We start from the raw sequence: 23,969 nt of genomic DNA, 5'->3' as shown, positions 1-23,969 counted from the left end.
GTTAATGATTGTAAGCCACATTTCTTATCTTGGTTTTCAATAGTCTCTGTAAATTAATTCTAGTTTATTATTCTAAACTAACTTTACTCCTCTTCCCAACATTAAGTGTTTGTTTCAACCAGAATATCTGCTGATTGCTGAATATACCATATACTGTTTGTTCTCTGTGTCATTTATCTTAAATCCTCGTATTTTAAAATTTACAATCAAGTTCTACTTCTTTAAAAATTTACCTTCACTTTACTCTGAACTTTTAAATTACTTATATGTGCCATTGGTATTTGATTTGTTCACTCTTCCTTTTCATGTCCGTATTTTTTGTTTATTTTTCCGTTAATTTGTTCTTCACAGGCAGGCACGCTGGCTAATATTTATGTATGACAGCTGCTTAAGAAAGATATTAATGGGTGAAAAATGAGATAAGAAGTGCTATGAAACTTTGCAAGTGGAAATAAATGTATTAGTTATATTAACTTATTTTCCATATTAAAAAGAGGTGATCATTTTAGAAAAAAGTTTCAAATTATAAAATATCCTACTTCTATTTGAAGTAGGGAAGAATATTCATTTCAGGGTCTGTTTTCTAGATAAAAATTTTAGGGGCAGCAATTCATGTAAATTTTTATGACCCTTAACTTCAGAAATTTTAATTACCAATTCTTTATTAGTACTGTGAAATAATAAGTAATCAATAAGCCTTCCTAAGTTTTTAGGACCATCTCAAAATAAATTTTATGATATATTTCACGTACAGTGTAATTGCCACAAGGAAAATTTGAGATTCTAGCTGCTTTTGGTTTGGATATCACATTCCTATAAATCATTAGATTTTTATTAGTTCTATCACTTAATTCATATTGAGCATGTGGCAAAACCAAATTCCTGGCTTCTTTTGTTTCTGTGTGTGTGTGTGTGTGTGTGTGTGTGTGTGTGTGTGTGTGTGTGTGTGTGTGTGTGTGTGTGTGTGTGTGTGTGTGTGTGTGTGTGTGTGTGTGTGTGACAGAGAGAGAGAGAGCGCAAGTGAGCAAGCATGTGAGTGCACTCTGTTAGTCACCCAAATTCCTGGCTTCTTTTGTTTCTGTGTGTGTGTGTGTGTGTGTGTGTGACAGAGAGAGAGAGAGAGAGAGCGCAAGTGAGCAAGCATGTGAGTGCACTCTGTTAGTCACCCAAAAAATATTCATTGATTGATAGTTAAAGATTACCTAGTTGAGGCTGTGGGTGATAGAAACATAACACAAACATCAGTCTAATAGGGGCAACAAGATGTGCATAATAAGTCATTGTATAAGAGGAGAATATGATACTGTGTTTTTTAGATAGAATGCTTTGGATATTCAAAGGGAGAATTTCTTTGGCTGAGGCTCTCAGCAAGGTACCAGGAAATCTCATGCTGTGTGTAAGTGGTTATATTAGGTACTTTTAACATACATCTGTTTTGTTTATTTTTATGAACAGATTTTCTGGAATAGATTCAAATTTGGACATTTTATTTTTTCTTGTCAGTTATTATTCTTGTAGATTCACACTCTCAGAATTTGTGCCCTAAATCATTTCTTAACTACCTTCTAATACACCTTAGTTAAAACTGATGATCTGATAGTTTTATTTCTCCCTTTCCTTGAAATAGGCTTACAAAATGACCTGGGTGGTATAGTTACAATTTCTTCCTAACTCTCCTCTTCCACTGTACACAAAATTTAGTTTTGAATATACTACAGTCTCACCTAAACAGGATTTGTATCTATAAACAAATTATTGGTTTATTTGGTTAATCACAATATGTAATAAAAAGAAGAAAAGTGATTATAGCAGAGCAGCAGTGTGTTGTTAGGAAGGTCAAGCTTTATATGAATATAGTTTTGGGATGTTTGGGCTAGTTTGGGCTACAGTTAGCTGTAGCCCAGCCTATAAAATGTGTACAGTGGCTTTGTGGCTACACCTGTTACCTATTTTTAATCTAAAAAATATTGAGTAGAGTTTGTCTTGATTAGGTAGTGGGTCTTAATCCCCTGGAAGCAGATCAGTATAATTTAATAAATTATAGTATTCATTAAATACTATTCAGTTAACTTAGACATACAAAGAGCAATATATTTGACAAGGGTTCTGCTTAGTTAGACAGTTAATGACTTACATTTCTGGGTACTAGCATAGCCTCTGTGTGTTTCAGTATTAAAGTCATTCTTTGTGCTGTTTATGCCTAAGCACCTGAACAAACTTCTTTCAACCCGGCTTCCACGTTTCCTAAATAGGAAAGGTTGTAACACAGCTCAGGTTTACAGATGTTAAAGTTTTTTTTTTTTTTGAATTCGTTAAAAATTTTAATCTTTATCTTGTGGCCTTGATGAGAGATTTCACTTCTTGGAAATTATGCTTTAGTCCCATATTTAACCTGGGTTAACTCATGTATCTTGTTTTAAGTTGAATCCATTGACAAAATTTCCCCCTTATTCCTTACCAAAATTAGAGTTAGGGGAAAATTAGTTGGGAGAAAGCAAGGCTAGTCCTTCCAAACTAAGCAAGAGCTTTGGAGTTGAGTCTTTCCTCTTCCCCTGGTCCTATGGCAACTCAATTGCTGGTAGCCTCACTGCTGTTGCTATAGTGACAGTGCTGTCACCAGTTGTGATTCTGATGTCACTCTCCAGTCCCCACAAAGGGAAGGTACATGGGAGGCTGATGGAGGAAACAAGATCTTGAGCCGAGCAAGAACATCTCAGAATATTCATTGACTTCAAAAAGTCTATTCTGGAGTCTTCTGTGGTTCACCATTCCATTGCTACAGAGGTAGGATATCCCACTGGCCTGATAAAACAGCCCATTTTCTGAGCCTCTGGGGTTAAATGGGAGAATTCAGTGACAAGTGATGGGTAACTTAATGTTCAGCCCAGCCTCCTTCTTGGCCCAATTTTATTTTCACATCAGAGTCCTCTGGAAATAAGTGAGTCTCTCCCTCAGCAGCATTACCGCTGGACCTACAAACTTTGCTGCTGAAGTTTTTAAGTTTGTTGTAGATTTGACCATATCTTCCTGGCCATCCTTTTGGGGACCAAGGGGCTCCTTGCTTCCCAGTTTGATGATGAGACTTGAAAGCCTGATGGATGACCTGCTGACTTTTCTTCTTCATTGTGTGGCTGTTCCAAAAGTTCTTTTCTTTCCAGTGCTCTAATGGCAAAGTCAGCCTGCTGTAGTTCTGAGTCCAGAGTCTCAGTCCCCTTTTATCCTCTCACTATCCTTTCTGAAGACTTGGCAAGACAGAGAGAACTGGGGAAAGGCAGAATGTATCTATCTAGCTGTGCAAAGAGTGTCTGTACTAATGGGGCACTAGGGAGAGAAGCCAGGGGAAAGAGAGTAGAGGAGATCCACGGAGAAGTTAATGGTACACACGCACTTCTAATCCTATTTAAGCAAAATCAGCTAAAACTGATTGCAGCGGCAACCTAATTCATTGAGTGTGTATACGATGTGCAGGCACTTCAAGAAAGGGAGTGAGGGAGAACAAGAGAACAGATGTAATTGAATATATTCTTCCTTTTTAAACTAGTAAAAAAAAACTGATTGAATAAACTTCAAAACTTGATCAGGTATGTATCAACCCTGCGAAAGCTTCCCTTGATGCTGCCTATAGTTTGAGCTTTTCTATGAGTTCAAGAGTCTTGCATAAATAGCTGCCTCTTGGTTATGGTGGATACAGGAGAAAAACGTCTTGAAACGGAGCTGTGGTCTGGGACATAGCAGCCCTAATCGCACCCCTGTGCTGCTGAAGCCCTTCAGCTGACATTCATGGCTTGCTCTCCTCAGTTATTATTGTGGTAATAATTACACTGGCATTTTAAGGAACATTCAGGTCATCCTTCTATTATTGGCCATAGAAAAATTTCACAGCTTCCAGGATCTTAACCTGTAATATTTGTTTTTCTTGTTTCTGATTCTGTTGATGTGTGTTGATTCCCTTTTTCTCTTTATAAGTCTGGATAGAGGCTTATCATTTTGTTTATTTTCTCAAAGAACCAGCCCTTGGTTTCATTGATTTTTTTCTACTGTTTTATTCTTCTCAATTTTATTTATTTCTTCTCTGATCTTTATTATGTCCCTCGCTCTGCTGACCTTAGGCCTCATTTGTTCTTCTTTTTTCCAATTTTGATAATTGTGACGTTAGACTATTCATTTGTGTTTGTTCTTCCTTCTTTAAATATGCCTGGATTGCTGTATACTTTCCTCTTAAGACTGCTTTCTCTGCATCCCACAGAAGTTGGGGCTTTGTGTTGTTGTTGTCATTTATTTCCATATATTCCTTGATCTCTATTTTAATTTGTTCGTTGATCCATTGATTATTTAGGAGCATGTTGTTAAGTGTCCATGTGTTTGTGGGCCTTTTTGCGTTCTTTGTACGATTTATTTCTAGTTTTATACCTTTGTGGTCTGAAAAGTTGGTTGGTAGAATTACAATGTTTTTGAATTTACTGAGGCTCTTTTTGTGGCCTAGTGTGTAGTCTATTCTGGAGAATGTTCCATGTGCACTTGAGAAGAATGTGTATCCTGTTGCTTTTGGATGTAGAGTTCTATAGATGTCTATTAGGTCCATCTGTTCTAATGTGTTGTTCAGTGCCTCTGTGTCCTTACTTATTTTCTGTCTGGTGGATCTGTCCTTTGGAGTGAGTCGTGTGTTAAAGTCTCCTAAAATGAATGCGTTGCATTCCATTTCCTCCTTTAATTCTGTTAGTATTTGTTTCACATATATTGGTGCTCCTGTATTGGGTGCATATATATTTATAATGGTTATATCCTCTTGTTGGACTGAGCCCTTTATCATTATGTAGTGTCCTTCTTTATCTCTTGTTACTTTCTTTGTTTTGAAGTCTATTTTGTCTGTTACTAGTATTGCAACACCTGCTTTTTTCTCCCTATTGTTTGCATGAAATATCTTTTTCCATCCCTTGACTTTTAGTCTGTGCATATCTTTGGGTTTAAGGTGAGTCTCTTGTAAGCAGCACATAGACGGGTCTTGTTTTTTTTATCCATTCTATTACTCTGTGTCTTTTGATTGGTGCATTCAGTCCATTTACATTTAGGGTGATTATCGATAGGTATGTACTTATTGCCATTTCAGGCTTTAGATTTGTGGTTACCAAAGGTTCCAGGTTACTGTCCTTACTATCTAAGAGTCTAACTTAACTCACTTAGTATGCTGTTACAAACAGAATCTAAAGGTTCTTTTCTATTTCTCCTCCTTTTTCTTCTTCCTTCTTTCTTTATATATTAGGTATCAAATTCTGTACTTTTTGTCTATCCCTTGATTGACTTTGGGGATAGTTAATTTAATTTTGCATTTGCTTCGTTATTAGCTGTTCCACTTTTTTTAGTGTGGTTTTATTACCTCTGGTGACAGCTATTCAACATTAGGAACACTTCCATCTATAGCAGTCCCTCCAAAATAGACTGCAGAGATGGTTTGTGCGAGGTAAACTCTCTCAGCTTTTGCTTATCTGGAAATTGTTTAATCCCTCCTTCAAATTTAAATGATAATCTTGCCAGATAAAGTAATCTTGGTTCCAAGCCCTTCTGCTTCATGGCATTAAATACATCATGCCACTCCCTTCTGGCCTGTAAGGTTTCTGCTGAGAAGTCTGATGTTAGCCTGATGGGCTTTCCTTTGTATGTGATCTTATTTCTGCCTCTGGCTGCTTTTAGCAGTCTGTCCTTATCCTTGATCTTTCCCATTTTAATTACTATGTGTCTTGGTGTTGTCTTCCTTGGGTTCCTTTTGTTGGGAGATCTGTGGATCTCCATGGCCTGAACGACTATGTCCTTCCCCAGATTGGGGAAGTTTTCAGCAACTACCTCCTCAAAGACACTTTCTATCCCTTTCTCTGTCTCTTCTTCTTCTGGTATCCCTATAATGCGAATATTGTTCCGCTTGGATTGGTCACACAGTTCTCTCAATATTTTTTCATTCTTAGAGATCCTTTTTCTCTCTGTGCGTCAGCTTCTTTGTATTCCTCTTCTCTAGTTTCTATTTCATTTATTGTCTCCTCCACTGTATCCAGTCTGATTTTTATAACCTCCATCATGCTCTTCAATGATTGGATCTCTGACCTGAATTCATTACTGAGTTCTTGGATGTCTCTCTGTACCTCCATTAGAATGCTGATAATTTTTATTTTGAACTCCCTTTCAGGAAGAGTCAAGAGGTCCATATAATTTAATTCTTTCTTGGGAGTTTTATTAATAATTTTACTATGGACAAGGTTCCTTTGGCATTTCATGTTTGTATATGGCGCTCTCTAGTGTCCAGAAGCTGTAGTCTCTGGAGCTGCTCAGCCCCTGAAGCAATGTTGGGGGTTGCAGGGGAGCGGTAGTGGTGCCTGCAGGGAGGAAATAGCTGTTCCCTGCTTCCCGGCTGCTTTGCCTGTCTCCACCACCTGAGCCAGTGGGCCGGGCACACAGGTATAAGTTTTTGTTCCAGAGCAGCCAGATATGGATCCCTGCTTTCCACAAGCGGCCGGAATCCCAGTCTCCCCAGGAACTCTGCCTGTATTAACTTTCCAACCCAATAGTCATGCGAGTCTCACGAAAGCACTATGAAATGTAGGTTTGTGCTCCCAGCGCAGATCTCCGGAGCTAGGTATTCAGCAGTCCCAAGCCTTCCACTCCCTCCGTGCTCCGTTTCTTTTCCTCCCACCGGTGAGCTGGGGTCGGGGAGGGGCTCGGGTCCCGCGGAGCCACAGCTCTGGTACGTTACCCTGTTCGCTGAGGTCCGCTCTTTTCTCTAGGTGTGTGCAGTCTGGCGCCATCCTCTTTCCTGTTGCTCTCTCAGGATTAGTTGCGCCAACTATATTTTCCAATTGTATCCAGTTTTAGGAGGAAGCCTCTGTCTCTCTTCTCACGCAGCCATCTTTAATCCAATCCTTAAACTGTCACAGATGTTAATGTTAAATGAAGAAATGTTGAGATTCTTCAATCCCAAAGTCCATTCTTAAAAATTCCGTGAAAAACTATTGCTCTTGAAATAAAGTTTAAAGTTGTTTGAAAGTATGTGAGGCAGTGCTGTAGTTGTTGAAAAAAGTGTTCTGAAACACACTTCAGTAATATTCATTAGAATATTAAAATATTTTGATATTAGATACTAAGGTAAAAGACCTCTTAACTTTGCTGAGAAATTAAGAATCAGTTTTTTCAGTTTCAGAAACTGCTTCTGGTAATGGAATGCCAGAGTGATATGCCCCCAGAGCATTGCTTCTTCCTGTAAGGTCACTTAGCAATATGTATGTCACTTACAGTGTTCATTGTATTGTATTATAACTTTGTTTACATGTGTATGTTCTCTGTTCCCTGTGAAATTGAACTCAGCAGTTCAAGTTCCTGTGAACTCAGCAGAAGCTGAGTTGTAGTTATGTTTTTTATGAAGATGGTGGCCATTTAGGTTATATTGAATGCGTAAGTAAATGAATAAATGGAGGATTTTGAAGGGAGTACATTTGTAAGGATAAAGTGTTGACAGGGTAAGTATCTAACTAATACTTTTGTTCCTGTCTGGTCCTCACCATAGAATTGAACTAGAAAAAGTTAAGTATCAATAGCTTATTGATACTTGTTCAATTTGATGAATAATGAAGTACATTAGAATATTAAGAAATAAAATTTCAGCTTAAATATTGTATTGTCTGAACCAGCTCATCCTCTTTAGCAGTTGTTCTTAATCAGTAAGTAGAGACAGATTTATTGTATTGTGGGATGCATGCCTTTTTTTTTGGTATCATTAATCTACAATTACATGAAGAACATTATGTTTATTAGGCTCCCCCCTTCACCAAGTCCCCCCAACAAACCCCATTACAGTCACTGTCCATCAGCGTAGTAAGATATTGTAGAGTCACTACTTGTCTTCTCTGTGTTGCACAGCCCTCCCCGTACCTTCCCCCACATTATACAGGATGCATAACTTTTTAAATAATTGTGGAAAATTTGTTCTTTCTCAGTCCTCATGTTCATATGAAAGTGTGTGTGATGTACCAGGGACTGTCTGTTGTGATTCCCTTCCCTTTCTCTTTGATACTAGTAAATGACATGTTATATTCTGCCATTCCTGGCTTAACTGTTCTGTTTTTCAGGCTTGCATCATACCAGTGTACTGCAGTTTCATTTGGAATTTTGCTTATGTGACTTTCATAAAATGCAAATTTTTTATTGTTCAAGTCTTGGTTTTATATAATATGATGGAATATCATCATAGTTCTATATTGATCTAGATGGGAAATTAGAATAAATGAATATCTGTTGGATTTAGTCAAGAGTATTTGTCTAGTATGAGAAAAACTTTAAGTTTTGTGTAGTAGTGATCCTTAGTACAGCTCACCATGAGATTCTAAAGTTGGATATGTTTTAATTTACACCTTTTGTTGGCAGCTGTCATTGAAGAGAAGCATAATGCATTATTGTGTTATTCCTTCTTCCTAACAGAACTTTAAAATTTTCTGGAATACTGCTTCATAATGGTATTAAAAAAGTAGTAAAAATATCTGAGAATTCTGATACAATACAGTTTATCTTTTTGGCAGGAGATATGCATATACTATTAAAATTAATCACTTTTTCTTATATGCATATGTAGTTTTAAACCTCTTCTCTTTAACCTGTTTTCTATATTATGTATACTTTTGGGCAGTCATATTGTCTTTATTTTCTGGTCTTCTCATCACTTTGCTAACTTTACTGCCTTTTGTGGATTTGGTGGTTTACATCTACCAACTTTGCATTTGAGTGGAAGCTACTTAGTAAAGAAACTTGTGATTTTATATGAAGAATAAATATGTATTGAAATGGTCATAAACTGGGTAGAGAAAAGTGTATTTTGTTAAGTTCCCTTCTAACTTAACATGAGTAATCTAGAGATTTCTTCTGAGGCTCAGTTTCCTCAAGAAAACCTTACATTTTGGACAAGATAATGTTTAGATCTCTTCCTGCTTTAAAGTATTAGTAATACCCAAGTAACTAAATTAAAAAAAAATCAAAACACTGTCTAGTCAGTAATAAACTATTTTTCCTGCCTCTGTGTTTAATTGTTTGGGTATGTAATACATAATGAAAATTGTTTCTGTGTAATAAGTGATTTTTACATAGTATAAACATTACTGACATTTTTTCTTAAGTGCAGTATGATGTTTTGAATTGCTTAAGGTTTCTTTCTTCTGATTTTGGCAAGCTGATTCTTCCTGTTGCTTTAATAGTAAGTTTATAAGCGGTTAAAACAAATGCTCAGACATTGGATTAGAAGTTTTCTTTTGCAGTTTGTAACTTAACTTCTCCCTACTCTTAAAATATGAAGGTATCAAGGTTGTGGCCCAGTAACCTGTAAAAGGCGTAAGTACTCCCTTTGATGGATCCTGACTGGAGTTGGGTTAGTCTGGAAGTGACTTGGGCTTTATCTTTGTCATAGCATGAGTGGGTTAACAGAAATGTAGGACACTTCTAACACCATAAACAAAGCAGTGCACTTTGAGAAGTAGAGGTAAGAATCCAGGGAGCACAGATGGATGCCAGCTTTTAAAGAAGAGCAAAAGAATTTTTTGAATTATGTAAAAATGCTGCTATGGAATGTGGAAAAACAAAATTCTGAAAAATACTGACTTGGTATTTAATTCTCTCCCAATAAAATTTGAGCAAGTTTGAGCAAAAGTTCCTAAAGGCAAATAGTACTTATTTAGTACCTACTTTATGTCAGGTACAGTGTCCTATAGTATATATTATTAGTTTAAGTGTATTTCACTCTTCTCTGTCTCAGCCATAGATTTTCAAGGATGTGATATTCTTTATTCTTGCCTGATTCCTCTTTACACAGAAATTAAAAGTCTAACAACACATGTTTTACAAAAATCTGAAGGGACACTGGCTATTGAATTACTGAATCATAAGAAAAAGGAAGAGCTGAGCTGTATTCGTGTTAATTTTGTCTTTGGGAAGCTAAAATGAGAGCTGTTGATTGCTTTGAGCTTAACTTCTCAGATGTGATTTTAACATGAAATATCATTTTTGTTGTATATGTTTTAAAGCACAAACTGGGTTTTATGGGCAAGAGATGGAATGAATTAAAAAAAATTAAGCTGAGCTTTCTCCTTGCATCTTGAAAAGTGAATGAAAGTAATTGTAAAACTGTGTTTCTGATTATTTTTAATTCTTCGGATACATTGTTTCCTGTAAAAGCTGATCTAAAAACATAATACGCCTCAATCCCCTTCTCCCTCCCTCCTCACCCTCCCTCCCACACCCCTCCCACTTGGTAACCACTAGTTCATTCTTGGAGTCTCTGAGTCTGCTATTTTGTTCCTTCAGTTTTGCTTCATTGTTATACTCCACAAAGGAGGGAAATCATTTGGCATTTGTCTTTCTCTGCCTGGCTTATTTCACTGAGCTTAATGTCCTCCAGCTCCATCCATGTTGTTGCAAATGGTAGGATTTGTTTTCCTCTTATGGCTGAATATTATTCCATTGTATATATGTACCACATCTTCTTTATCCATTCATCTACTGATGGACACTTAGGTTGCTTCCATATCTTGGCTATTGTAAAAAGTGCTGCGATAAACTTAGGGGTGCATATGTCTTTTTGAATCTGAGAAGTTGTATTCTTTGGGTAAATTCCAAGGAGTGGGATTCCTGGGTCAAATGGTATTTCTATTTTTAGTTTTTTGAGGAACCTCCATATTGCTTTCCATAATGGTTGAACTAGCTTACATTCCCACCAGTAGTGTAGGAGGGTTCCCCTTTTTCCACATCCTCGCCAGCATTTGTTGTTGTTTGTCTTTTGGATGTGGCCATCCTTATTGGTGTGAGGTGATATCTCATTGTGGTTTTAATTTGCATTTCCCTGATGATTAGTGCTGTGGAGCATCTTTTCATGTGTCTGTTGGCCATCTGAATTTCTTCTTTGGAGAACTGTCTCTTCATATCCTCTGCCCATTTTTTAATTGGGTTATTTGTTTTTTGGGTGTTGAGGCATGTAAGTTCTTTATATATTTTGGATGCTAACTGTTGTTGGATATGTCATTTACAAATATATTCTCGCATACTGTAGGATGCCTTTTTGTTCTGTTGATGATTGCCTTTTTGTTCTGTTGATGATGTCCTTTGTCATACAGAAACTTTTTAGTTTGATGTAGTCCCATGAGTTCATTTTTGCTTTTGTTTCCCTTGCCCGAGGAGATGCGTTCAGGAAGAAGTTGCTCATGCTTATATTCAGGAGATGTTTGCCTATGTTGTCTTCTAAGAGTTTTATGGTTTCATGACTTACATTCAAGTCTTTAATCCATTTTGAGGTTACTTTTGTGTATGGGGTAAAACAATAATCCAGTTTCATTCTCTTGTATGTAGCTGTCCAGTTTTGCCAACACCAGCTATTGAAGAGGCTGTCATTTCCCCATTGTATGTCCATGGCTCCTTTGTGGTATATTAACTGACCATACATGGTTGGGTTTATATCAGGGCTCTCTGGTCTGTTCCATTGATGTGTGGGTCAGTTCTTGTGTCAGTACCAAATTGTCTTGATTACTGTGGCTTTGTAGTAGAGCTTGAAGTTGGGGAACATAATGCCCCAGCGTTATTCTTCCTTCTCAGAATTGCTTTGGCTATTCGAGGTCTTTTATGGTTCCATATGAATTTTAGAATGATTTTCTCTAGTTCGTTGAAGAATGCTGTTGGTATTTTGACAGGAATTGCATTGAATCTGTACATTGCTTTGGGCAGGATGGCCATTTTGACAATATTCTTCCTATCCATGAGCTTGGGATGAGTTTCCATTTATTGGTATCTTCTTTAATTTCTCTTAAGAGTGTCTTGTAGTTTTCAGGGTATAGGTCTTTCACTTCCTTGGTTTGGTTTATTCCTAGTTATTTTATTCTTTTTGATGCAACTGTGAATGGAATTGTTTTCCTGATTTCTCTCTCTGCTAGTTCATTGTTAGTGTATAGGAATGCCACAGATTTCTGTGTATTAATTTTGTATTCTGCAACTTTGCTGAATTCAGATATTAGTTCTAGTAGTTTTGGAGTGGATTCTTTAGAGTTTTTTATGTACAATATCATGTCATCTGCAAACAGGGACAGTTTAACTTCTTCCTTGCTGATCTGGATGCCCTTTATTTCTTTGTGTTGTCTGATTGCCGTGGCTAGGACCTCCAGAACTATGTTGAGTAAAAGTGGAGAGAGTGGGCATCCTTGTCTTGTTCCCGATCTTAAAGGAAAAGCTTTCAGCTTTTTGCTGTTAAGATGTTGGCTGTGGGTTTGTCATATATGGCCTTTATTATGTTGAGGTACTTGCCCTGTATACCCATTTTGTTGAGAGTTTTTATCATGAATGGATTTTGAATTTTGTCAAATGCTTTTTCTGCATCTATGGTGATGATCATGTGGTTTTTGTCCTCTTTGTTGATGTAGTGGATGATGATGATGGATTTTCGAATGTTGTACCATGCTTGCATCCCTGGAATGAATCCCACTTGATTATGATGTTTGATCCTCTTGATGGATTTTTGTATTTGGTCTGCTAGTATTTTGTTGAGTGTTTTTGTGTCTATGTTCATCCAAAAGAAGATATAACCATGATCTGTCCTTCAGAGTGAGTGGAGTGTTGAAGTCTCCTAGAGTGAATGCATTACATTCTATTTCCCCTTTTAATTTAGTTAGTATTTGTTTCACATTTGTAGGTGCTCCTGTGTTGGGAGCATAGATATTTATAATAGATACTTGCGAGATGTTGGTCTGTAATTTTCTTTTTTTTTGGTGTCTGCCTGGTTTTAGTATTAGAGTGATGCTGGCTTCATAGAATGAGTTTGGAAGTATTCCCTCCTCTTCTACTTTTTGGAATACTTTAAGGAGGATGGATATTAGGTCTTCTCTAAATGTTTGATAAAATACAGTGGTGGAGCCATTGGTCCAGGGATTTTCTTCTTAGGTAGTTTTTTGATTACCAATTAAATTTCATTGGTGGTAATTGGTCTCTTCAGATTATCTGTTTCTTCCTGGGCCAGTCTTGGAAGGTTGTATTTTTCTAGAAAGTTGTCCATTTCTTCTTGATTTTCCAGTTTGTTAGCGTATAATTTTTCATAGTATTCTCTCATAATTCTTTGTATTTCTGTGGTGTCCACGGTGATTTTTCCGTTCTCATTTCTGATTCTCTTTATGCATGTAGACTCTCTTTTTTTCTTGATAAGTCTGGCTAGTGGTTTATCTATTTTGTTTATATTCTCGAAGAACCAGCTCTTACTTTCCTTGATTCTTTCTGTTGTTTTATTCTTGTCAATTTTATTTATTTCTTGTCTAATCTTTATTATGTCCCTCCTTCTACTGACTGGGCTTCATTTGTTCTTTTTCTAGTTTCGTTAATTGTGAGTTTAGACTGCTTATATGGGATTGTTCTTCTTTCTGAGGTAGACCTGTATTGCAATATACTTTCCTCTTTTCATGGCCTTGGCTGCATCCCACAGATTCTGTGGTGTTGAAATACTGTCATTTGTCTCCATATATTGCTTGATCTCTGTTTTTATTTAGTCATTGATCCATTGACTATTTAGGAGCATGTTGTGAAACCTCCATGTGTTTTTCATTTTCTTTGAGTAATTTATTTCTAGTTTCATACCTTTGTGGTCTGAGGAACTGGTTGGTACAATTTCAATCTTTTTAAATTTACTGAGGCTCTTTTTGTGGCCTGGTATATGATCTATTCTTGAAAATGTTCCATGTGCACTTGAGAAGAATGTGTATACTGCTCCTTTTTGGTGTAGAGTTCTGTAGATGTCTGTTAGGTCCATCTGTTTAGTGTGTTGTTCAATCCCTCTGTGTCCTTATTTATTTTCTGTCTGGTTGATCTGTCCTTCAGAGTGAGTGGAGCATTGAAGTCTCCTAGAATGAATGCATTACATTCTATTTCCCCTTTTAATTTAGTTAGTATTTGTTTCACATTTGTAGGTGCTCCTGTGTTGGGAGCATAGATATTTATAATGCTTATACCTTCTTTTGGATTGACCCCATTGTCATTATGTAATGTTCTTCTTCGTCTCTTGTGACTTTCTTTGTTTTGAAGCCTATTTTGTCTGATACAAGTACTGCAACTCCTGCTTTTTTTCTCTGTTACTTGTATGAAATATTTTTTTCCATCCCTTCGCTTTTAGTCTTTATATGTCTTTGGGTTTAAAGTGAGCCTCTTGTAGGCAGCATATAGATGGGTCTTGTTTTTTTTATCCATTCAGTGACTCTTTGTCTTTTGATTGGTGCATTCAGTCCATTTACATTGATATTTTACTATTTCTTAAAAGTGTTGGAAGGATTTTGTATGACTAAAGGTTATTTAAATGGTTATTCTGTTTCATTATACTTACAATGCCTTTATTTAGCTGTGTTGAATGGATGTTTAGCTTATTAGTTTAATAATAATATGCTTGTTTTGATTTTTTTATTATGTATCAGTAAAATCTTGTGTAGAGGTTTGATATTTTTAAACCAATAGATATGTTTAAAAATTCTTTGGTATATACACTGCTTGTTTTTGATATATATAGCTTCTGAATACAGAGATTCCTCACTTTGTTGTATCATAACCTCTTCTCTGACTTCATAAAGCCTTTCTGTACTTTGGGTTGACATATTTTTATACATGTATATAGTGATAAAAGTGAATTTTTAATTTGTGTGTGTCTCTGAAATTATAATCACTGTGCACTAAATAAGTTCCAAAACACTGTCCTAGGAAAGTAATGCTGAACTAGTGAATCAAATATAAACAGAAAGTCTAGCATATCAGGAATCTTTATATCATGTTATGGGACAAATAGATGTGTTATGTAGCAGGTACTGGATTTGGAATGACAGTCTTCATAAATGTTAAGAAAGGAATGTTCAGGAGATTGCTCTGGGAGCATAAGCAGGTGCCATCTTGTTTGAAGGTCAGGGAAAGCCATTCATTCTTAGGAGATGGCATTTAAATTGATCCCAGGATGACTGAAGGAGTTCGTTAGGCAAAGAAGGGGAGGAAATCTGTTCTAGACAGAGGCAACAGCATGTGCAAAGATTGTGAGATGAGAAGTGGTATATGTTCATGGAATTGAAGGAATTTCAGTATGACCGGTAATTAAAATGTGAGGGAGAATGGTTTCACATGAGGCTGTAGATACAAGCAGGAACCAGATCTCTGAGAGTTTATGTAAGTGCTGGTGACAAGTTTTTACTTAGCTATGCAAGGTTTTTAATGATAATTAACTGGGGCTTAAAAAGTCTAGTCTGGCTGTGAATGAACAGTAGTTTGAAAGAGAGTAGACCAAATGCATTGAGGCTAGTTAGGAGGCTGTTGCACTAGCCCTCATGGGAGGTGATAGCCCAGATGCAGGCAGTACTAGAGGTGCTGAAGGAGAGTGAATAGATTTGAGGGATATTTTGAAGGTAGAATGCGTTAGACTTAGTTGACCGGTAGTGAGGTATAAAGAGGAGTCAGGGATGACTTTTTTGCCTTTTACTGAGAGAGAGAATACTGGGACAGGCTGTAAATTTGATGAGAAATCTTAAGTTCAGTTTTGGACATGTAATGTGAAGTTCATGAAGAGGGTTTAGGAAAGCCCTGCTTAATACCAAAATTTTAAGGGTTAGGTGGAGGAGGGGATGCACCACTGAAGAGTGGTAAGAAAAGTAGAGAAAACCTCTGAGCAAGTATCCCAGAAGCCAAGGGAAAATGTGTTTCAAGGAGGGGAGTAGCCAGTGGCTGCCTCTGGCTTTTGTCATGGGGAACATTAGCAATATTCTTACCCATGTAACTTATCCTTTTTTTGTATTTCTCTAGCTCTGTTTCATCTTTCTGGATCTAATTACATAGAGTACTCCAGATTTGGACACATGATAGTCATGTATAAGTGCACAGAAGTAACATTGTTTGTTTGAATTTCTAGTCATACATAATAATAACCAAATATATCTTTGAGTGTTGTTGTTATGAGAGCATATTGGGCATTTGGTCAGTACAGTAATATCTTCAAGGAATCAGTTTTACTAATTCTGTGGCGAATGATTGTAAGGACCCATTTATCTTCTGAGTATAGCTTGGCTAAATTTTTCCTAAATGTATGAATTGCAAACGCATTTTATTTGTCTGTTGTAATACTGTTCTGATCATATATGTGACTCCCCAGATTTTTACATTTCAGTCTCACATATTGCTTACTCTCCCCTGTCAAAGTAACCGAGCCTTTTACATGCTTTTATCTTGAGAGATTTTAGAGGTCACTCTGTCCAATTTAATATTGAATGATATTTTGAGACATGGTCATTCAACTTCACTTGAATGTGTTTAAAGTCTCCAAAAAGGAGACTTTCCTGTGCTTTCTGTGAACATTTATGAATCTGCTCTCTTTAAACCTTTGCCTTCATATGCTGCTTTTTCTTTCCTTGTTTGAGAAACTGTAAAGTGATAGGATGATGGTGGTTGTCTTCTTCCTAAATTCTTGTCCCTTCACAGTTCATCAGTATTAAGTCTAGAGTAGAAATTCGCATCATTGTGTTCTTTTTCTTCTGGAAGTTGAGATTATCAGTAAAGCAAACGAAAGTGCTGTCAAACTCTACTATAGCAGAGCAGAAGTACCTGTACTTTATTAGAAACTTTTATCTTGACTGGATGGGAGACTGAGGAAAAGAAATGAATATGGTACCTGTTTATCCATAGGGAAGGAGACCTGAGCTCTTTGAGTAGCCACAGTTGGATGGGCAGAGCCTGGGAGTGGAGCTTAGAGGAGGGCTTTGGATCCTCAGGTTTCCCTGGATGTTGGAGGAGCAATGGGCAGGGAAAATATGGATGGGAGTGGAATAATTGAGGAGTGTAGGGAAGAGGTGATAGGTTTTATCTTTAAAAAGGAGATACCTAAAATGAAGAGAACTTATGGTGGAAGAGCAAGTTCCCTTCCCATGCCTCGCTCCCCCAAAAGGGGAATGGGAAATATTGTAATTTGAAGGGGTATAATAGAGATGTTGTAGAGAGTGTTTGCCACTAAAGAATAACCTGCTAGCTGCCCAAAGAAGTCTTCATTAATTCAACAGAAGTATTGGAGTCCCTTCTATGTGCTAGATTCTATTCTCCTACCTTATCTCCCACCCTTTCTCCCTTCTTTTTTATGTATGTATGTAAAATTGGTATGTAACATAGAATTTTCAAATGTACATTATGATTCAATATTTATATACATTACAAGTTATTAGCATTCTGTGTCTAGTTACCATCTAACACAGTAAAACAGAACCCCTATGTCATTTCACCCACCTCCTAACCTCCTTCCCCTCTGGTAACCACTGTCTGTTCTCTGTCTCTATCAATTTGTTTTTGTTTTGTTTGTTTGCCTTGTTTTATTTTTTAGATTCTGCATGTAAGTGAGATTACATGGTATTTGTCTTTCCCATCTGACTTAATTCACTTAGCGTGATAACCTCAAAGGTCCACTGATATTTTCATAGATCCAAGGCTTTCTTTTTTTTTATGGCTGAGTAATATTTCATTGTGGTGCATGTGTATGTGTGTGTTTTTGTGATATATATATATTTGTGTTTGTGTATGCGCACACACACACACACACACACACACAAAATCATATACACACATACCACATCTTTGTCCATTCATCCATTGATGAACTTTAGGTTGTTTCTGTATCTTGGCAAATGAACAGTGAGCATAGGGGTGCATATATTGAATTAGTGTTTGTTTTCTTATTCTTTGGATAAATATCCAGAATTGGAATAGCTAGATCATATGGTAGTTCTATTTTTTATTTTTTTGAGGAACCTCCATGCTGTTTTCTGTAGTCGCTGCACAAATTTATATTAACACTAGCAATGTACAAGGGTTCACCTCTGCCCATCCTCTCCAACCCTTTCTATTTCTTGTCTTTTTCATACTAGCCATTCTAACAGGTGTGAAGTGATATTTCATTGTGATTTTGATTTGTATTTCCCTGATAATTTGTGATGTTGAACATCTTTTCATATGCTTATTGGCCATCTATATGTCTTCTTTGGAGAAATGTCTGTTCAGGTCCTCTGCCCATTTTTTAATCGGGTTATTTGATTTTTTTTTGGTGATAAGTTGTGTGAGTTCTTTATATATTTAGGATATTAGTTCCTTATCAGATGTATCATTTGCAAATAATGTTGTCCCATATGTAGGCTGCCTTTTTATTTTGCTGAGGGTTGCATTGCTGTGCAGAGGTTTTTTAGTCCATGTAGTGCTGCTTGTTTGCTGTTGCTTTTATTTTGCTTGCCTGGGGAGATGTGCTCCTGAAGAAGGTCCTTGTGCCAATGCTCAAGAGTCCTTGCTATGATGTCTTCTAGAGCTTTATGCTTTTATGTGTATATTTAGATCTTTAATCCATTTAGAGTTTATTTGTGTGTGTGGTAGAATTCACTGACGTAGTTTCATTCTCTGGCATGTGGCTCTCCAGTTTTCCCAACACCAGATGTTGAAGAGGCTGTCTTTTCCCCATTGTATGTTCATGGTCCTTTGTCATATATTAACTGATGATATATTCTGGGTTTCTTTCTGGGATCTCTCTTCTGTTCCATTGATATATGGAAACTAGAATTTTATTTCTAGGGTCACTAGCCAATTCCACCACAGACTTGTTCTATTTAGACATGATGATAAACTTTTATTCATGGCAATGTCCTGGTCTGGGACTGGCCTGGGACTGCTGGATTATACTGACATACTTTGAAGCAAGGGTTTTGCTGTCAGGTTTCTTCCCTGTGTACTGAGGTACGTCATTAGTTGAGGCTTTTTGTCCTAATATGACTTCAGTTCAAGGGATTCAGAACCATGTTATCTTTAGCCAAAATAGCAATTGTATGGGAAAAGGCAGCTTCTTTTTTCTCTATATTCTTACTGCTCCAAGTGTTCTAATGCCTGGAAGATAACTTCTTTATATACAAAGCTTTAGAAGGTACATGACTTTCTAGAAACATAGAATCATATCCTAGACATGATTTAATTTTTGTTCTGTACCACAAGTGGTTCTGGTACCTCAGTTAGACTTAGATATAGAATGCCTTTCTAAAGCCTACGAAAGGAAAACCAGCTATTACTGCCACATGGTACAACTGTGTCTTCAAGGCTGAAGAATTGAAAACTGGTATGTTTTTTTCAAATTGCTGTCATTTGTTAACTGATTTTGCCCTTCTGCTATTTTATTCTATTCTTTATATCTTTACTGTAGTGCCACTGAAAAAAGCCAAAAAAGAATTACAATAGAACTGCTGTAATCATGATGAGAGACAAAATACTATTGATCCATAGAATCAATATAGTGGTTAAATCTAAGGGTAGAAGAACAGTCCAAGTGCAAATAATGTTCTTTATACAAAGCATCTTCCTCTTCAAAGGAAATATAAAGTTTATCTTTGATGACGGTGTACTATATTATAATAATAAAAAGAACTAAACTTGCTGAAGGAAACATAGTGAAGAGGGACAGAGTTTAGCCTTAGTTTTGAAAGTAACTCAAGCAGTTAGTAATCAAAGAGAATTTCTTTTGGTGGTATAGTAAAGTATGATTTTCAGTCAAAATTGAACAAAGTTGTATTTTCATTTCTATATCCTATTTGCATTTGTTTAAAATTGTAATACAAAATTTAGCACAGACTGATAATACTCTGTTGAGACTGCCGCAGCACTCAGCATGTATTCGCTTCACTTTTTTAATCACATGCTTGAGATACATCTGGTAGAAAGAGCAAGATGGAGCAACCAAATACTGGAGTTCTTATCCTAATTTTGTAGGTTTGTGACCTTGAGCCATACCTTCCAATAAAAATATTCATCATGCCTCCTTTGCCATGTTACTAAGAGGATAAGATGTAGTAATATATGTAAAAATGCTCTGAAAGCCATAAACCTACGTAAATTCAAGAAGAATGCTTACCTTATCTTTATCATCACAATACCACTATCTCAAACAAAATTCTCTTGGGACTTAGAGCATTAAGAAGGTTATCTCCGGCTACACAATTTTATATTATATTTCTACTTTTTTTGAATGCAATGATACTAAACATTTATTTTTATTGTGGTAAAATAACTTACTATTTTAACCATTTTAAGGTGAACAGTTCAGTGGTGTTAAGTAGTCAGTGTTTTCCAGCTATCACCACTGTCCATTCCCAGAGCGTTTTTCATCAGCCCAAATGTAATCTGTGTACCCATTAAACAGTAATCCCCCCGTCCTTGATAACCTTGATTATACTTCTGTCTCTAAGAATTTGCTTATTTTAGGTACCTCAAAAAAGTGGAATTTGTCCTTTTGTGTCTGACTTCACTTAGCATGTTTGCAAGGTTCATCCGTGTTGTAGCATGTGTCAGAAAAATCTGCTACATCTGTATAGCACTAGCACTCTTACAGGTTTTGAATCTCTTTGCTGATGGACATTGTTTCTCTTTTTGCTATTGTGAGTAATGATGCTGTGACTGTTGGTGTATAGTTATCTGTTTGAAACCTTGATTTCAGTTCCTTGGGTATATATCTAGAGATAGAATTGTCACATCATATGGTAATTTCATGTTTAGCTTTTTGAAGAACCACCATTTTCCCCAGAATACAGTGATTTTTATAAGGCAGTGTTTACTGTAATTTTTCTGACCTTTGGGGCCAGAAGTTTAAACAACTAAAGAATCAGGTTGTTTTCAGATTGTTTTTTTATTCAAGGCTTGTTGAGAAATAGGGGAAGTAGAATGTGATTAGTCAGCTAATTTTTATTACTGTTTTATAGTATGCTATCCAATAGGAATATTGCAAGAATTTGTAATGTATAGAAATATTTAGATAACATGAAGATATATGAACTATCCAACAGATGATAGTGATTTAAAATTAGGGAACTGGAATCCAGTGGCTTAGTTTTAAGGGACTAAATTGTGTTCAGCTTCTGATTACTTATTTGTACTTTATTTAGTAGATTGGGACAGACTTTTTAATTCAGTCTGGCTTCTTTCTACCTTTTACCTGCCTTTCCGGCTCACCCTCGTTCTGTTCCTTTTTGTGTTGATACAGGTTTTAAATGCAAATTAATTTTGATATTAATAAAAATAATGAGTTTTGGGAATATGATCTACATTTTAAATCAAATGTTTTTTTCTTTTATTATCTATACTGCTACTTGACTCTGCAATGCATAATTGAGAACTGATTTTATATATGGTTTTAATTCAATTAAAAATCAACATTGAGAATAATGTTTTGTACATGTGAGATGATTTTCTTACTATGATACCTGTCAGGGTTGGAAAGGACCTACTTGAAGTGTTTTTAAATTCTGTTATAACATCCCTCTAGGGTTGCTAGGTGCTTAGACATTTCAGGTGATGTAAAACTTTTTTTGGGGGGTAGGGAATGTAGGGTCGACTATTCTTATATTGAACTTAAAATGCCTTTCTGATGCTTTTCCCCATTTTTTTTTTAACCAAATAGAATGCTAATGCTGTAACTTAAAATGGTTTCAGGGTATAGCAATTTTGCTGAATAACCTTGAATGATAAACATATTAAGCCCTTGGACATTCAGTGTTTAGTCTGCTTAACAAAGTTGTTGTTTTAGAAATAGTATTTATACAGGAAATTAAAAGTTTACATAATGATAAATTAATGATTTTTCAAAATACTGTCCTTTAAAAAAAATGTCTGTATTTATACTTGCATATATGATCAAGAATTTCCTCTCTATTAGTTGGTGAAAGCAATATTATGAAAAGACAGGAAGTGCAACAGCAATCCAGGCAGATTTCCATTTGTTCAGGATAGTCTGTTTTTAACTCCAATTGTGGACTTCCCATTTAGAAGGTGCTTTTGCCTCAGTCAGTTACTTCCTGGAGTAGATTGGAACCTCAGGGATGAGTCTTTGCCACAGCCCCTGGGAAGCCCTGGAGTTTTTTGGTGAGAGTTTTAGGCAACTAGAAAATGAATACAGTCTCAGAATAAAAGTGTACCAAGATAAGCATGAAATGAAGGAAGAGATAAAATAGTTTATGTTCAAAAGGGGCGTACTTTCTGAAGCCAACTAGCGTGTGTACCCTGTTGACCCCTATTCACTTGAAAAACGAGTTGGTTTTTATTCTTTAAAATCAACTTTATTGAAGCAATTTACATAAAATAAAACATTCATTTCAATTGTATAGTTTGAGGTAAGTTTTGACAAATGCACATGTGTAACCATTCTGATCAAAATATAGATAGAAGCTTTCTGTCATTGCAAAAAGTTGGTTATTCTCTTTTGCTTTTAGTCTCTCTACACCCCAGACAACTATTCAGCTTTCTATCACTACAGATAGGTTTTACCTGTTATAGAATTTCACATGTATGGACTTATACTGTGTGGATTCTTTTGTGCTGTCACAAAAATGCATGTTTAGTAGTTTGATCTTTAGGTTGCTATTATATGAATAACCAACAATTTTTTTGTATCTATTTGTTCATAGACATTTAGGTTGTTTCCAGTAGATTTTGGCTATTATGAATAATCTATGGACATTTGTGTTCATTTGTTTGTGTGGACATGTTTTATGTTCTCATTTCTCTTGGAGTAGAATTCTGGGTCGTAGTGTTTTTGTATATTTAACTTCATAAAAAAGTTCCAGTTTTCCAAAGTGATTGCACCATTTTGTACTTCCACTGGCAGTATATGAAAGTTCTAGTTACTCCATACCCTGCTAACTTTTGGGGGTTGCCAATTGAAGACTTGGGTTCAGATTCATTGACTAGAAATTGTGTTATATGCAGATTTTTATGGCAATTATTAAAGAGACTTAATATACTTTTAAGAGTTAGTAATGATAGCTTATTTGTTGCCATTTATTATACATTTCCTGTGTACCAGGTAGTGTTAGTAACTTTACATACATTATAACTTTTAATCATCCTTAAAACAGTTTGTAAGATAGAATGTATTATCTTCATTCAACAGACAGGAATCCTGGGATAGTAAATTTTAGGCTTAATATTTGATCCCAAATTTCATTCTAAACTTTACATTCTCTATTTAATTTTACTATAATATTCTGGTCTTTCCCTCTCCTTTATAGAGGACAGTTAGAATGAGTATGACTTCAGCTATTATCATGGTCTTTTTGGTTCCCACATTGAACTGAGGAAGGTCCAGAGATAATTAGAAGAACTAGAAGCCCCAGGGAAAGATAAAGGAATTGAAAGGGCACTGTGTATGTGTGTGTGTGTAAAAGAAAGCATGCATAAATACTTGCTTTTCTGAGAAAAGACATTAAGTATCTAATATAGATACCACTTCCCTATATTATCTTATTTGAGTTGTGAAAGTAGGGGAAAATGGCAAAGCTTCAAAATGATGAGAGAGGGAAGACAGTGGTGAATAATAGTATTTTGGAGTCAAGAAGCTTGTTACCCTTGGAATGATCTAATTTTGTCATGTAGGAATCAGCCAATAGGCATTCATTTTTTAATACATCCTAGACAGTTACTGTTTAGTTGTATATAATTTAGACTTGTATTACAGCTACTAGGTTGAAATTCAGAGCAGAATTTTTATAAGATCTTGGTTAGTATATTTCCAAAATAGACAAATTGTGTGAAACAGTCCACATTTTGCATACTTTTTTATAAAAAAAATTCCTTAGAATTTGGATCCTTTTAATTTCATTTCTTCCCTCTTCTACTATTCTGTTTTTCAGACATTTTAACTTACGCATGAAGAGGGACACGTCCCTTTTCAGTGATGAATTTAAAGTAGAAACATCAAATAAAGTACTTGATTATGATACCTCTCATATTTACACTGGACATATTTATGGTAAGTTAACCTTAAGAGAACACTTTTCTTTTTTTCGGCACAAGGAAATACATACGTAGAAATATAAGCAAATATTTCAGAAAGGTAAGATAAATTCTGAGGAGATTTGAGTATTTCATGAAGGATAATGGTCTTTGAAGAATGAAGT

The 23,969-nt window shown here is 35.9% G+C and overlaps 1 protein-coding gene across 2 annotated transcripts in view; it reads left to right on the top strand.

Annotated features, from left to right (window-relative positions):
* ADAM10 (ADAM metallopeptidase domain 10) overlaps positions 1 to 23,969 on the top strand; it is a 166,823-nt gene that overhangs the window by 40,848 nt on the left and 102,006 nt on the right. For both annotated transcript variants that reach the window (XM_036903016.2, XM_057488845.1), the window contains exon 3: positions 23,703 to 23,821. In XM_036903016.2, the coding sequence (XP_036758911.1) occupies positions 23,703 to 23,821 (119 nt within the window). The remainder of the gene's footprint in view (positions 1 to 23,702; positions 23,822 to 23,969) is intronic.

Source organism: Manis pentadactyla, chromosome 11, assembly GCF_030020395.1.
Source record: "Manis pentadactyla isolate mManPen7 chromosome 11, mManPen7.hap1, whole genome shotgun sequence".
Taxonomy (NCBI): Eukaryota; Metazoa; Chordata; class Mammalia; order Pholidota; family Manidae; genus Manis; species Manis pentadactyla.
The sequence above is the reverse complement of the archived record's forward strand: the minus strand, read 5'-3'. Positions and strand labels throughout refer to the sequence as shown.